Source organism: Thunnus albacares, chromosome 14 (genome assembly GCF_914725855.1).
Source record: "Thunnus albacares chromosome 14, fThuAlb1.1, whole genome shotgun sequence".
NCBI lineage: Eukaryota > Metazoa > Chordata > Actinopteri > Scombriformes > Scombridae > Thunnus > Thunnus albacares.
Window position 1 is genome coordinate 10,940,152 of NC_058119.1, and position 14,805 is coordinate 10,954,956.

The 14,805-nt window shown below is 41.6% G+C and overlaps 3 protein-coding genes across 7 annotated transcripts in view; 1 reads left to right on the forward strand and 2 right to left on the reverse strand.

Annotated features, from left to right (window-relative positions):
- Window positions 1-282: 282 nt before the first annotated feature.
- On the reverse strand, window positions 283-2,892 carry mrps6 (mitochondrial ribosomal protein S6). The gene is made up of 2 exons (XM_044373723.1): window positions 2,197-2,892; window positions 283-401 (listed from the first exon to the last, which is right to left on the reverse strand). Exon 1 carries the CDS (start codon window positions 2,533-2,535, stop codon window positions 2,203-2,205), a length of 333 nt encoding a protein of 110 aa, XP_044229658.1. The 5' UTR covers window positions 2,536-2,892; the 3' UTR covers window positions 283-401; window positions 2,197-2,202.
- A 700-nt stretch (window positions 2,893-3,592) lies between these two features.
- On the forward strand, window positions 3,593-10,459 carry nolc1 (nucleolar and coiled-body phosphoprotein 1). 2 transcript variants are annotated; one of them, XM_044373702.1, is made up of 15 exons: window positions 3,593-3,767; window positions 4,075-4,130; window positions 5,055-5,218; window positions 5,310-5,425; window positions 5,526-5,643; window positions 5,759-5,883; window positions 6,002-6,125; window positions 6,772-6,909; window positions 6,983-7,060; window positions 7,151-7,402; window positions 7,642-7,964; window positions 8,211-8,787; window positions 8,888-9,015; window positions 9,157-9,240; window positions 9,330-10,459. In XM_044373702.1, exons 1-15 carry the CDS (start codon window positions 3,657-3,659, stop codon window positions 9,486-9,488), a joined length of 2,553 nt encoding a protein of 850 aa, XP_044229637.1. In that variant the 5' UTR covers window positions 3,593-3,656; the 3' UTR covers window positions 9,489-10,459. The 2 variants fall into 2 exon arrangements, with proteins under 2 accessions (XP_044229637.1, XP_044229636.1); XM_044373701.1 differs by having other exon boundaries at window positions 7,642-8,787.
- Window positions 10,460-13,199: 2,740 nt separating this feature from the next.
- Window positions 13,200-14,805, reverse strand: part of micu1 (mitochondrial calcium uptake 1) — a 32,556-nt gene continuing 30,950 nt past the window's right edge. For all 4 annotated transcript variants that reach the window (XM_044373706.1, XM_044373705.1, XM_044373704.1 and 1 more), the window contains 2 exons: window positions 14,308-14,397; window positions 13,200-14,091 (listed from right to left, as the gene is read on the reverse strand). In XM_044373706.1, coding sequence (XP_044229641.1) covers window positions 13,931-14,091; window positions 14,308-14,397 — 251 coding nt within the window. In that variant the 3' untranslated portion in view covers window positions 13,200-13,930. The remainder of the gene's footprint in view (window positions 14,092-14,307; window positions 14,398-14,805) is intronic.

Sequence of the window (14,805 nt, forward strand, 5' to 3'; positions counted from 1 at the left end):
TGAAAAACACTGGTGACCTTGATCTCATCGAGTCATGCAGGGTGGTTTAGTTTGATGAGGACAATTCACCCAAATTCGGACAGTTAGAGTCATAGTGTCATTATTTAAAGGACAGTGACTAAGCCCGGGTGACTAATATATCACTTCAAAGTTTCAGAACTGCATGACCCATACATAAGACGGAAATGAAAGTAACTGAAACTGTCATCTCATTTTTAAGCATCATGTGGTGGAGCAGATTGTCTGACATTTTTTGACAAGAAAGGAATCAAAACTTGCAACTAAGGTAGAAAAAAAAAGTAGTTTATTGTGACATAGCATCAAATTGCAGGTCAACAACTATGGAAAAGTTCAAAGAGGGAAGCATCACACTGTACATCTTCTGGATATGAGCTGTGAACCTGTAAAACAAAAAGAACAACTATTATATGGGGTTAAGTTACAGCACAGCATGATCTCCATAAACAGTGGGTAAAGGAGATCGACTGCATGAAAACATTTTATGAAATAATTTAACTGTTCCTGACCCATACTGGATACCAATATCAATAATTGAGAGAAATGATGTATCAGCCAATACATCTAAATTTGTTTTTTAAATAATTGTAACCATGTACCGGTACAAAGCAGGACATTTTACAGTAAAAAAAAAACAACAACCAAAATGTCAGTGCTCTCTAGTGGACAAACTATGTAATGGCACCATACTTTCTAAATTACTTCAATATATCTTTGGAATTTCTGTACTGCAATTTCTTATCAACTATTGTCAATGCTATTATACCAATACAATGTATCTATGATCAGCTCAAATGTTTTTGCTCTTTCTGCCTTTCACTCATATTGTCTGATGTTTTTTCAGTGTAAGAGTCATTGCTTTAAGATTGTGTCAAAATCTTCACTGGTCTTTGCCCGACCGATATATCGGTCAGCCAATATTATCGGTTGATACTGGCCTCTCACAGATATATCAGTATCAGTGTATATGTTGTCCGATATGCGCTAATATTTTTATTTCCTTTTTTAAAAAGTTATATAGGCAGCATTTTATGTATATTTGACCCTTTTTCTTAATTCAAGTTAATATATACATGTTTTCTATTTATAGTTATATGTTATTATTAATTATTAAATTCCCAGTAAAGTTTACTGTTTTAGTGCACTCTCATTTTACACAATAAAGTTAATTGTGAAACTATAAAATGTCACTCCTCCATTACATATCTTCGTCACAAGTGTTTGATGACCACATTTGAGGGATCATTGCAAAAAAATGTATATTCTGTATATGGAAGATTATCGGTATCAATATCAGAATTTTTTTACTCCCTGATATCAGTATTGATCCCAAAAATCCAGTATTGGCCGGGCTCTACTGTCATTGTATTGTCCTTGAAACCCGTTAACAATTATTCACCTTTGTTAACTATAAGGAAGTCAAAAGGTTCATTTTACAATCTGGGAATTGCGTTGTAGTTTTGAATATTATTCTTCTTGGTTATAGCATTTCAATTATCAGCTTAATGCCATTACTTGAAAATGAAACAATTTCACAGATTGTTCAATTAAATGAACTAATCTATTAGTTGATACAAATTTTATGGCTCTTAAGTCAGCTGAGAATCTATTTTCTTTGAGGAAGAGCTCTGCTGCCACATAAGAACAGCACAAGGGTTTCTGTAGAGCTGCCGAGCCCAACAATTTCAAATATAGACAGGGTTTTAAAACCATGCAATGCATTACTTCTCATTAATTCAGGTAATACTTAATGCTTTGTTGATGAACAGAAAATAAATGTACTCCAATTACTCTCATCATTTGCTTTTAATATATTAATTTATATCAAATAGTAAAACTCTGGATGTGTTACAGTGTCACAAACGTCTCTTCTTGGTTGTATGTCATTGGTAGACTTTTGACTTGTGTGCTATCCTGTGGTAGGAAGATGTCATTATGCTTGACTTTTTCTTAAGTGACAGATACAACAGATTTTTTTTAGTGGTGAACATATTCTCATCACAGTCCTAAAGGGACCAGTTGCATGTACAGTACAGACACAAGGAGTTTGGCGACTTGTGCACAAGGTCTGGATGAAAACATCACTCCTGCTCAAACACCTGCTGTTGGTTTCAAGTTTAAACAGATGCGTAGTTATTTCTGATGCACTTGGCTTTATCCTCATCGGCCCTTCCTTACATTCAATCACTGCTGGGGTCCACAGCCGTTCTGACCGGACACCTGAGTGTCCTTCTTCAGCACGGTGGGCCTCACCACGTCCACATCACGGTGCAGGTGATCCAGGAAGCTTGTGAGGATGTTGGGAGCTGCGTAGAAATCGACCAAAAAGTAAGTCCCTCGGCTGTGCCTCTGGTTGTGTTTGGTTATCTGATAGGGCAGCAGTCTCTCTCCGAGGTTCTCCAGGTTTCTCACCACTGCGCCCCGCTCCATCAAGGTCTCCACCGTCCGCCGGAGAGCAGCCGCTGTCTCCGGCCGCTGCATCGCCTTCAGGATCAGGGCCAGTTCGTAACGAGGCATCGCTTCGGGGAAGAAATCCGCGAAATCCACACGTTTAATTCAGCTTGTACTAGGCTGGTGTCATTACCAGTTTAATCTGTTCAAAGACGACCATGTTATGACACGAGGAACAGGAAAGGTCTTTGCTTATGACGTATAAAACATGCGCATGTCATATCTTCTTCTTTTCTCGGTTTACTGGAGAATCGTAAACAACTTTACGGCGCATACCGCCACCTACTGTACAAGTATGTAACATCATGTTGTTTACCCTATTTTTTAAATTTTAGTCAATAAACTCGTGTCACTTAAAAACTAAAGAGAGCCCTCCTAGTGACTCTTCCCTCCTCTCCCTCTGAATATCATAAATTGACAACAACATGGCTAATATACATAAAAAAAACAGGATAAAATGTATAAACTGTGGTGCATAAATAATAACAACGCCCGATTAAACTTTTATAATGCTATTTTTAATATCGATATTTAATATGAACACGTGGGATCCGAAGAGAAAGATGAAGTAGCAACAGATGTCTCACTCTACCTCGATTCCTGGGTACCACCGAGATGAAACATTGTAAATACAGAGCTATCACTTTTATCAGAATCAATCTGTTTATTAGCTAAGTCTTGTCTTGGTGTTTTCCCCCACAAACGCAATATAAAGGAATAAAAATACAACAAGAGTAAGGTAATAATAATAATGAAATAATAAAATAAACAAAGTAGTACTAAAATTAAATGAAAAAAATTAAATTTAAAATCTATATAAAGAATGGCATATTAATAGTCTTGAAATGGGATATAAAACTTGAAATGAAATATTGTGGAAAATGAAATGTTACATGTGCAATAAATAATTAGTTAAACAGTGGAGGTTGAATGCAGTTTATGACTGATGGTATTTGCTAACGAACAGTCAGTGTTTATGTGTTTCTCTGGTTATTAACTTTGGGTGAAATGAATCAATTAATTCTGGACAGATTCGTTCAAACGTTGTTATCTTTTTTTTCTTAAACAGAGTGAACCATCTCGCTTTTTTTCTTCTTCTTTCGTCGTCATTATGCGCCTGCGCACACGCCCACAAAGAGACGGTTCCGTTCACTTCCGTTCCTTCCTGTCCAAGCGTGGTGTCAAAGATGGCGGCGCAGAAGTCGGTGCCGAGCGATCTTTATAAATGTGTTTACTCGTTCCTGCTGGAGAACAAGTTCAGCAAGGCGGCGCAGGCGTTTCTCAAACAGACTAAAGTGGTAAGAGGCTCGCAGGTTTGTGGCTGACAGCCGGTTTTACGCGCTGTCTGTCTCCAGGTGCTCTCACGTGAACTTCTTTAAATAGGCTGTATGGGAGCCTTAAAGCTGTGCGTGGAGACCGTGCAGCCGCTCGTGGTGTTAGCACGTGGAGGGACACCCCTATATAAACTGCTAGTTGTTTATCCTGAACTTATCTTTTTCCACCGTTAGATAGTGACTGTTATGTGTTATTACAGCTAGTTGTTAAATTCTGCATATTTTAAAATAGCTGGATTGGCTAAAATTGACGTTATCTCTTTTTCTACAGAATCCTCAAGATCAAGATGAAGAAAGCCTTGTAAACATCTTCAACTTCTGGGTGAAGTAAGTTGCTACTTGTCTTTTTCGTTCTGTCCTTTAATTATGAACTTGAATTATGAACTATGAATTTGTATTACTCTAATACCAATAAACTTGTAAAATACAGTCCAGCCTCTGGCTTGTCCCTCTCAAATGTTTAACATCTGGGCAGCAGTTGAAAATTAGTCATTTGGCCAACCGTGGCGCATTTATAGTGATGTTGATACATGTTAATTTTCCATTTTTTTAAAGATCGATCCACAAAATCACCATTGGTGCTGTCACTCTCTGTGCAGGAGCTACAGGATAGTCTCTTGATAACATCAGCAATGTGATCTACCTTCTGTTTAGTTTCAGGAGAAAACGGCCATATTCAGAAATCTGTAATGTTGAACTTTGTTTGTTTTGCTCAAGTCTATCCTAAAGCAGGCTTGACTCTGCATTTTGGACTCTAAGGCTAATATCTCCAAACAGCAGTACTGGAGCTGTTGGCATGATCACATGACACAAAGATTAGCTGGTGGACAGATGTATGAATTTGTGATTGACCCTGGGAGCTTATCAGGCTCACAGTTGTGACTCAGAACATATCTCCATAATCCACTAAAATGTTTTGGCCTAGAGTCATGGACAACAGTTGATGATTAGATATTTTGCTAACATGGGCAACTTTTAATCATATTGATATATGTTCATTTTCCCTTTTTTAAAAATATATTTCTAAAACTCCCACCGGTGCTGTCACAATAACCTGGAGTTTATTCACTGTGAGTTGTCGCTACAAGTCTCTCGATAACATCAGTAATGCGATCTATCTTCTGTTAAGCTTCAGGAGAAAATGGCTATATTTAGAAATGTAGTTAAACTGTGTGTTTTTGAGGAATGACAGATTTGTTCTTTTTTTAGTGTAAATTTTCCTTTTTAATACGTCTCTATGTGTCATCCTAGGTCTCCTGAAGCCAAGAAAAGGAAAGCACCTGCTGACAAAGCTGAAGCTACCAACGGTCCATCAGCCAAGAAGGCAAAAACCAGTGCAGAGAGCTCCAGCAGCGAAGAGTCGAGCAGCGAGGATGAAGAAGCTGTCACAAAACCAACAAAGGCAGCCCCTGCAGGTAATATCAATATATTTAAATTAAATTTTGTCAGTAATGTTGTATGTAATGTTATATTCTGAAACCTTGTCTACAATGTTTATTTTAACAGCCAAGGCGGTGCCTAAAGCAGCAGCAGCAGCAGCTGCTGCTAAAGCTGCATCCAGCAGCAGTGAAGACTCAAGTGACTCTGAGGACGAGAAGGCGCCTGCAAAGGCTCCTGCTAAGGTAGGCAGAAACATCTAAATGAACAATTCTCAGATCTAGTCATTGCTGCAAGACAATGGTGGGTCTATGTTATTATTATAATGTATTTTTCTGCTTGTAGGCCCCTGTGAAGCCCGCTGCTGCTGCTGCTGCTGCAGGCACAAGGAAGAAAGACAGCAGCTCAAGCAGTGAAGAATCTGACTCTGAGGATGAGAAGGCTGCCAAAGCTCCCACATCAAGTGAGTTTATAGCCACATGTCTTAAGTATGGTATAAAGCAACTGTTATTAATGGCTAACTAAAGTTAAGCTGATAATGTTTGATCTAATTTACCTCATTTAACTATGGTTAACAGAACCCAAGGCAGCTGCTGCCGCTGCACCAAAAGCTGCTGTTGCTGCTAAAGGTGCAGCTCAGAAAAAGCAAGAGAGCAGCAGTGAAGATAGTTCCTCTGATTCTGAAGATGAAGAACCAGCCAAGGTATGCCAAAGACTCAGGCCACCCCTAAATATTGCTACATGTTTTTGTCTTTATTCCAGAGGTTAGAATAATGTAGCACAAGTTAAATCAGTAAATAATATTTCACATGTCCTGATAGGCTCCAGTCAAACCCACCCCAGTGAAGGCTGCTGCTGCTGCTGCTGCTGCTGCTGCTGCTGAATCAAGCAGCGAAGACTCTTCATCTGAAGATGAGGCTCCACCTAGCAAAAAACCCAAAGCAGGTGTGTTAATTTTTTTAAATATTGCATGTCCAATAGCTTCCCCAAACTACCCAAAAACAGCACAGTAACGTCCCGGTACAAATGGTGTGAGGTGCTGGAAGCAACAGTGACCATCAGGGAAGGTTTGACTGTGCTCACAATGATTTGAGTGACAGTCACCAATCAGTGCACAGCTGATATTTGTTGTAATGGCTATACAGTCATACAGTGCTAGATGGAAAGTAGTTACATATTTAAGTGTCCATGAACAAGCCCATTTACCTTTTTTAATTACTCTTACATTTCTTTTGCAAAGTATAGTGTCTGTGCTGTTCATCTTTTTCTTGTTCAAAAACTAATCCAAGTCCATTTCCTTAGTTTTGCTGTGTAGTCCAAATATAAGATTAAAGCTTGTTTGCTTCTTGAAGCCATGATTACCATGACACATGATGTTCCCTCCTCCCCAACACTGTTTATTCCTCCCCATAACTGTTTCTATACTTCCTGTCCATGGCACCGTGTTTGCACCATATAGTGTGACCTACCTGAAGAACGGATCACCTGGTCCAATCAGGAATGATTTTAAAACATTGTCTAGTACGTAAAGTTAGCACTGAGGTCCTGGGCTATTTGTTACGCTGCTGATCACCTACCTCTGTCTTTGTAGGAGCGTACAGCGCAGTCCCACCTCCTGCTTCAGTCCAGAAATCTCCAGCTGCACCAGCAGCCAGCAAGGCCAAAGACAGCGACTCCTCAGACAGCAGTGATGACAGCAGTGATGAGGAAGAAGAGAAGAAAGCTGCTGGTAAGAAGTGCCCCACCTTTCTCATTTTGAACTGTCAGTGCTGATGTTTCTAACAACATTATACTCCTCACAGCTAAACCTGCACCGGTAAAGAAGACCACTCCTGCCAAACCCGCTGCAAAGAAGCAGGAGTCCAGTTCTGACAGCTCAGGTAACGATCAGGATTCCAGTCAGTGATTTTCTCTTCAGCGTGATCCTATGCGCGTGACAAATGTTTTTCAACGTACCCATGTCTTTCCAGATTCAAGCTCAGATGAGGAGGAGGCAAAGAAGCCTGCAGCCAAAGTCACCCCAGCTAAAGCCACCCCAGTCAAACCTGCACCAGCCAAGGCTGCACCTGCTAAAAAGGAAGACTCTGAAGACTCATCAAGCTCAGACGAGGAAGAGGAGGTGAAGAAACCTGCAGTGAAGGTGACTCCAGCTAAGGCTACTCCAGCTAAAGTCACACCCGCTAAGACGACCCCAGCTAAAAAAGATGAGTCCTCAAGCTCAGGTAAGACACACCTGATTTTGAACATGCGAGTTCATCATTTTTGAGTATTTGCTCTAAAAGCTTAAATGTCCTGTCAGTTTGGGGCAGAATCAAGGTTAGTATTCACCATATAAAATTCATCATGAGAACAGGCAGTTAGGGCTTGAAAATAATTTCTGTTGTCACCCCTGATTTGTTACATACATTCATGTTTACCTTTCTGCAAAATGTTCAAAAATATTATTTGTCTTTCATCACAGATTCAGATAGCAGCTCTGAAGATGAGGCTCCAGCAAAACCGGCTGCTAAAGCTGCAGCTGCACCAAAGCCTGCTGCTGCTTCTAAACCTCCTGCCAAGGCAGCAGAGAGCAGCTCTGAGTCTGACTCCTCTGATGAGGAAGAGGCACCAGTCAAGGCCAAGCCAGCTGCAGCTACACCGGCTTCAAAGCCTGCTGCTGCAGCAGAGAGCAGCTCTGACTCTGACTCCTCCTCCGAAGATGAAGCACCAGTCAAGGCTAAACCTGCAGCAGCTAAACCAACTACCCCGGCCTCAAAGCCTGCCACCCCTGCTGCAAAGCCTGCTGCTGCAGCGGAAAGCAGCTCTGACTCTGATTCCTCCTCTGAAGATGAGGAACCAGCTAAGGCAAAGCCAGCAGCAGCTAAACCTGCCACCCCAGCTTCAAAGCCTGCTACTCCTGCAGCAAAGGCTGCAGCAGAGAGCAGCTCTGACTCTGACTCCTCCTCTGAAGATGAAGCACCAGTAAAGGCTAAACCTGCAGCAGCTAAACCTGCCACCCCAGCCTCAAAGCCTGCTACTCCTGCAGCAAAGGCTGCAGCAGAAAGCAGCTCTGACTCTGACAGCTCAGACTCTGAGAATGAGGCAGCCAAACCTGCAGTGAAAAAACAAGCTCCAGCCGCCAAGAAACCTGCTGCTAGTGCCACCAAGGCTCCTGCAGACACCAGTGACGACAGCTCCAGTGATGAGGAGGAAGCCAAGAAGGCAGCACCGGTACCCAAGCCCGCAGCCGCGAAGGCAGCTCCAGCTCCGAAAAAGAAGGCTGAGGAAAGCAGCTCTGACTCCTCAGATAGCTCAGATTCTGAGGCGGAGACCAAAACCACCACCCCTGCCAAGTCTGTAACTGTCACCAACGGCAAGGCAGCAACACCCAAGGCAGCCAAGGCTCCAGCAAAACCAGCCGAGTCCTCATCCAGTGACAGCAGCTCTGAAGAAGAGGAGGAGGCCAGTAAAAGTACTGTGAAACCTGCCACACCAGCTGCATCCACCAAGACAACCCCAGTAGCTAAACCCAAGGAGAGCAGCAGCAGCAGCTCATCAGACAGTTCATCAGATGAGGAGGAAGCACCACGTAAAGCGGCCACAGCACCCAACACCCCCATGACAAATGGTAACTGAACGTGATGTGGCCACATTTCTTTTTACCCCACTTTAGTTGGCCTTTAAGTGTGATGTAATTAACTCTTTTTTTTTCCTCTTGATTCATTCAGGCACCAATGGAAAGCGAAAAAGGGATGAAGAGTCATCAGATAGTGAAGAGGAAGAGGCAGATGTCAAGACACCAAATAACAAGAAAACAACAACCACACCACAGACGTTTCCTAAAGCCAATAAGAAGGTAAGAGTTGCCTTAAGCCCGAGTTACCATGTATGTTTCTAAAACCACATCAGTCATAGCATAATACAACTCTTATGGCTGCTGGATGTAAGTATTTTTGTAGGAAAAAGATATAATGTAATGAAAATAACTGTCTTTCAGTCTTCCAACATACCTTTCCGAAGAATAAGAGAAGAGGAAGTAGAGGTGGATCCACGTCTTGCAGACAACTCTTTTGACGCGAAGGTGAGTTCAGTAACTGTTTCAGCAGTACTGCACATTTAGATTGCTGAGGCGAAGCTGTCAAACACGTTCATTTGTCTTTGCTATTCCAGTATGGAGCCCAAGGTGACTGGGGCCAGAAAGCCAACGATGTGCTCAGGTTCACTAAAGGAAAGTCATTTCGCCACGAAAAGACAAAGAAGAAGAGGGGAAGCTACCGTGGTGGAGCCATCTCTACCTCGGTCAACTCTATCAAGTTTGACAGTGACTGAGCACCTTCTCACTCTCTCTCACCTGAACTGTATTCTACCTGTGTGATCAGGACTACCAGTTGTCTGCTTCCTCCCCCCGGTTAACAGTCCTTCTACCATCACCTCCCTGTAGCAGCAGTACACTGACAGAAGAATGTGACCTGTAGAGCTGAGCTGGCACTTAGATGCAGTTATTTGCCCTTAGTTTGTAATGGACACCATTCATTTGATCTGTGATCTGAAAGCAACAGTTTAGTGGAGCTCTGGCAGCAAGAGAAAGATGTTTGCAGCTGTGACTTTGACATCCATGTGACATTATTACACTTATAGCCACTAGGTGGCTGAAGGCCACCAGTTAATGGTAAAAAAGCCAATTTGTATGTTGAGCCCCCCTTTTTTTTGTTTGTATTTTGACTTTAACCCTGTACCTTATTCTCAAGTGACAAATGTAATTTCTTTCTAACAAACTTTTCATTCTCATTTATCTATGTTTGAAAGACAGCCATCCATCCCAACAGGTTCTTTATTATGTGTTAAGAAAAAGGCTGAAATAGATTTTTAACGGATCACATGGATTCTTGGTGTTTCTTTGGTTGTATGTTCATTTTTATTTGGCCATCTTTAAACATGGAGACTAGAGAGGGTCTGTACTTGGGTTTTTTTCTCTTAACATTACATGAGGACGTTTAGCAAGTAAGACTACATTTTATGCTGTGTATTTATTACATTTTATTCCATTTCAACATTTAGGACCTCAGATGTTTTGTCCATGCTATTTACAAGCCATTTTGCTTTGAATGTTAGGATGCTCCTGTCAACCTCTCTATTCTGTTGTTTATTGTTATGGAATCTATTATTCACCAACATAATCAGGAGCCATGTTGTTTCAGTTGAATTGACTTTTTGTGTACTGCTTTCATTTTTTTTATGATCAAGTCTTGTACTGTAACTGTAATTAAAGACCTGACATTAAATGTTGGTATGATTTGGAACCATGAAATGTTTTTCTTCTTCCAAATTGATACTGATACTTCTCACTTGTTGTTTAAAGCAGCTTCTCTTAGACCTGTGTTCAGTGCTGACACTATACTTTTACGAAGAATGGTAAGGGATGACTTAAATAGTCACGTACATGTGCCGCTTTGTCTATCACAGATAGAACACAGATTTTTTTTTTGATCAAAAAATGCCTTCTGTCACTAGGTCTGATATGAAGCAATAGTCCAGTTTACAGTCAAATCCATGATACATGTACTTCAAAGACTTGGAGTATTATGCAATCAGTCCATTCATGCCAGGTCTTCCTCTGGAGGTATGCAGATTAGAAAATGATCCAAATTCTCAGAAAGTAAACCTGAAACTCTCCTTAAAGCCACTAGATGGCAGTCAGGCATCACTGACCTTCAATAATAATGTGAACTTTCACATTATCACTTCATACCATGGTCAGTTATGAGGCTGGCTGTTATGTCCAGGCATTACTGCCTATTCCTGTTATGTGTCCTGTACTGGACTAGGTTACGTGTGACGAATGTTCTGTTTCACTCTAAACAAGGGTGAAGTCAGGCAGTTGAGGCCTGTTAGGATTTGCAGATGTTGTTTATAACTTACCTGCAGTCCATTAGCCCTTACATGTATTTAAATGGTCGTGTTTTTCAGTTAGACCCCCCTGCTGCTAATCAACACACCGACCACTTCAACTATATTTGAGTCTTCTTGTAAATGAGCATATTTTTCAATTGATAACAATAGATGACACAATGATTAAGTTCTAACATTCAAGTTCCAGTGTGGTTGAAGGTGCAAGAGTTGCATATTTCTCTTTGTTCTAATTTCTAATTATTTACATATAATTAGAAATTAGAAATTGTCATTACATAGTTTACATTAATGTAGTTACAAATTGAAGACTCAGAGAAAACACAAGATGTTTCTTCACCTCCACCTCTTTTGAGTTTGGTAGTCACATATAGGTGCTAGCTGCTTTATAAACTACAACAGTATATTTGTTTGGTCTTAGCTCCTCATAGTGACCAACTTCTTTTGGTTTTGGACAAGTGCAGCTCTTACCTCTTCAATAAAACATTTACTGTAACCAGAGATTTTGGATATTATAAATCCTCACATCATTTAAATATCACACATGGGACGCCATATGGCTCAACTAAAGCTACACCTCATCTGTAAACACATTTTGTTTCATTTTAACACCAATGACACTCAGCTGTGGCTCCCACTGAAATCTGCTTTAAATCCTTGATGCCCCGCAGCATTTTACAGCACAGCAGAGGTAAATTTGAAATTCCCTGCTCTTGCAAAGCACAGATAGTGGTCTTTCAATGTTGGCAATAAAACTGGCAACAGTGGTGCAAAGTTGGTGGATTGTATCAGAAAATAAATGATTTTTTCCCCTTTTGATTCCTCTAAGTCCCTTTAAACAGCCCTGGTGACTGCAGTAGCCTGGATCTGCAGAGACAACATTACTACTTGCCAATTAGTTGGCCTTTCTATATGGCCCTTACTTACATTAATGCAATAATAACAAAGTTTTTTAATGACATGACAGATGGTACAGAACAGATGACCTAATGAAGCAAACACTCACTGCATTCAGCATGAAGAAAAAGCTTCATTCTAGCGCACACATTAAGAACAGTTCATGCACTGTCCGTACTGGGAATGTGTACATTTCTGTGCATACACACAAAGAACTGTTGACTTAGGAGGGAGTTCTGCAGTCACTCCAAATATAGCCTTGCTCCCAAGTCTGACAACAGTTAACCATTGAGTGTTGCTTCAGCGCTCACCGAGCAGAGAAATCTTACAGAGCGTTCTTGCTTGGGGTTTATATGGCTGAGCTGTTGAGAAGGGGGTGTGCAGATCAGCTAGAGCTGTTACTGGGCAATTTTTCAGTGCAGATGGAATTGTTGTCAGGAGACTCGATGCACTTGGAGGCATGCTGAACTCTATTTAGCCACTATGAGCCACAAGAGCCTTTTTTTTAAGGCAAGGTTTTGAAAGCATAAGAAGTCAACGTTTTGCTTTGATGTTACTAGTGCTGAAAAAATGTGTTGGTTAATCGATTTGTCAACTGGGAGAAACTCGATCATTTGCCGATTCCAGCTTCTCAAATGTTTACTTCTTTCATCAGTTTTGTATCTTTGTAAATTGAATGTCTTTGTGGTTTGGCCTGTCAGAGCTGAAGCAACTGTGAAGAATCTTAAAAGCATCTTACATTCCATGTGATTGCAATGCCAGACTTGAGCTTCTTCAACCTTATCTCCTGCCTAACAATCACTCCTGAGTACCACTTCCGCCTGTCAGTCGCAGCGTGTCCGTGTGCAAGTGAGCGAGCCAGTCAGTTCGTCTCAGGCCAATGCAGCACAGTGTGTGTACAGAGGAGCTGCAGGACAATCTTTTAATGGGCAGCAGAGGCCTAGGACTGTCTATCCTGTTCATTTTAATTAGACAAAACTGCTGACTGCTCTTCTGCACACACACACACACATTACCATCCTTTTTCTTCCTCTGGCACGCTCTCAAAGCCGCTGCATACAATCAGCCATTCATTCTGCTTAAAAATCTTACACCCCATTTCATTACACGACAAATGACTTCTTTGGTGCCCCATAGATTAGTCTTGTTAATCCCAAAAGAGTGAAAATGAGAACATAACAAGACAACAATCCAACTTACACACCATGCAGAACACAGTCATGTAAGTGTAATCAGTTTTACATTATTAAAAACATCTTTAATAGAGCATTTTTTTAAACATCCGTCTTATATAAAGTGTTTCAGGGAGCAATAATAATCAGAATAATACACACTTTGAACAATATATTATAGGGCGAGACAAGCATCACTGATCCTTTATGAGCCAAAATGCTAGGAGTAAGGATGCAGCTGGAGCTAACAGGCTGAACAAAGAGGAGCTAACAAGATTACAGACTTGAGGGTCCGTGTCCCCACCAAAGAAATGTGTCTGTCATCAGTATAGGACAGACGTCCTGCGGCATTATACAACTAAAGGTCAAACGAGATTGATTTCACTTCTTGTCTTGCCTTTTGCAGTAAAACATGTTAACTACAGATATAAAAGTGCTATTTTGGCGTTTGAAAAAGGGTCACACAGATACCTGCTGATGCGGCATTCCTCTACAGAATATGGCAGACATAAATATACAAATACCCATGATGCCTTAGAAAGACATGCTGGGAAAGCCTTTCGGGACACACAGTGCTGCGTCAGCATGCTTCAGTAACTATATTGATAGCTTGAACTACACTGACATGCGTTAATGATTGATGATGCCCCTCGGAGCTGTAGTCTTATTGAGTTTGTTGCATTAATTGTCTATTTAAATTCTTGAGACCTGTGGAAGGAGAATGCCACTGATGCTACCGGTGTTGTATTCACACGCTGTCTTTGTCTCACGCTCGCATGCTGCCTCCTGTCTCTATTATGTCTTTGGTGTGGCAAAGTCCCAGGCGGTATCCTGGGCACATTTCCACATGGCGCGCACCAGACGAGTGAAGCCCATGTCCTTGGGTTTCTCCAGCCCACGCATCAGCCGCTGCTTCATAATGGCTATGAACTCCTTATTACTCAGCTCTCCGTTCCCTGAAGAAGACAGACAGGGGGGGGGGGAGAGGAGATAGAGGAGGGAGGAGAGGGGCGATGGACAGGGGAGGGAGATGATGAAATAATAGAGGAAGAGTAAGTAAGAGGAGGAGATGACTTCCATTTATTGATGATTTCTACCTGTCAGCAGAGGCGTTATTTGCTTTGCATAAATCTTCGCAGAGGACAGCTATGTTTAACAAGCCAGCTACTTACCATCACAGTCGAACAGAGCGAACACCACGTCGCACACATGATCTGACAGCTCCACCTTGGCCACGGTGCGGGCCACCTGCTTCATGGTAACTGGTGAGACGGAGGGAGGGAACCACAGATAGAGAGATTCAGCGTTAGTTGGAGAGAGTAATAGAGGTGCTAGTGGACACAGACTCTCACGCGAGCCAGCTCATAAATGGCCCGAGTGGAGGAGACTGTGTGCGAGGTAAACTGCTTTGGATCGATAGCAGGCAGGGCTGCCACTCACAGGGGAGACTATCTGATAGACACGAGAAAGAGAAAGAAGGGGCTGAGAAGAGGAGGAGGAGGAGGAGGAGGGGCAGACAGCATCAGAACATCGAGCTGAGAATGAGACTGAGAGGAATGAGAAAAAGATGGAGGTGTCAGGGTCCAGGAAGAAAAAAAACCTCAGTGTCATCATGCAAAAAACAATAAAATGATGAAAATCTCCTTAGTCTCAACCAGAATTATTGATTA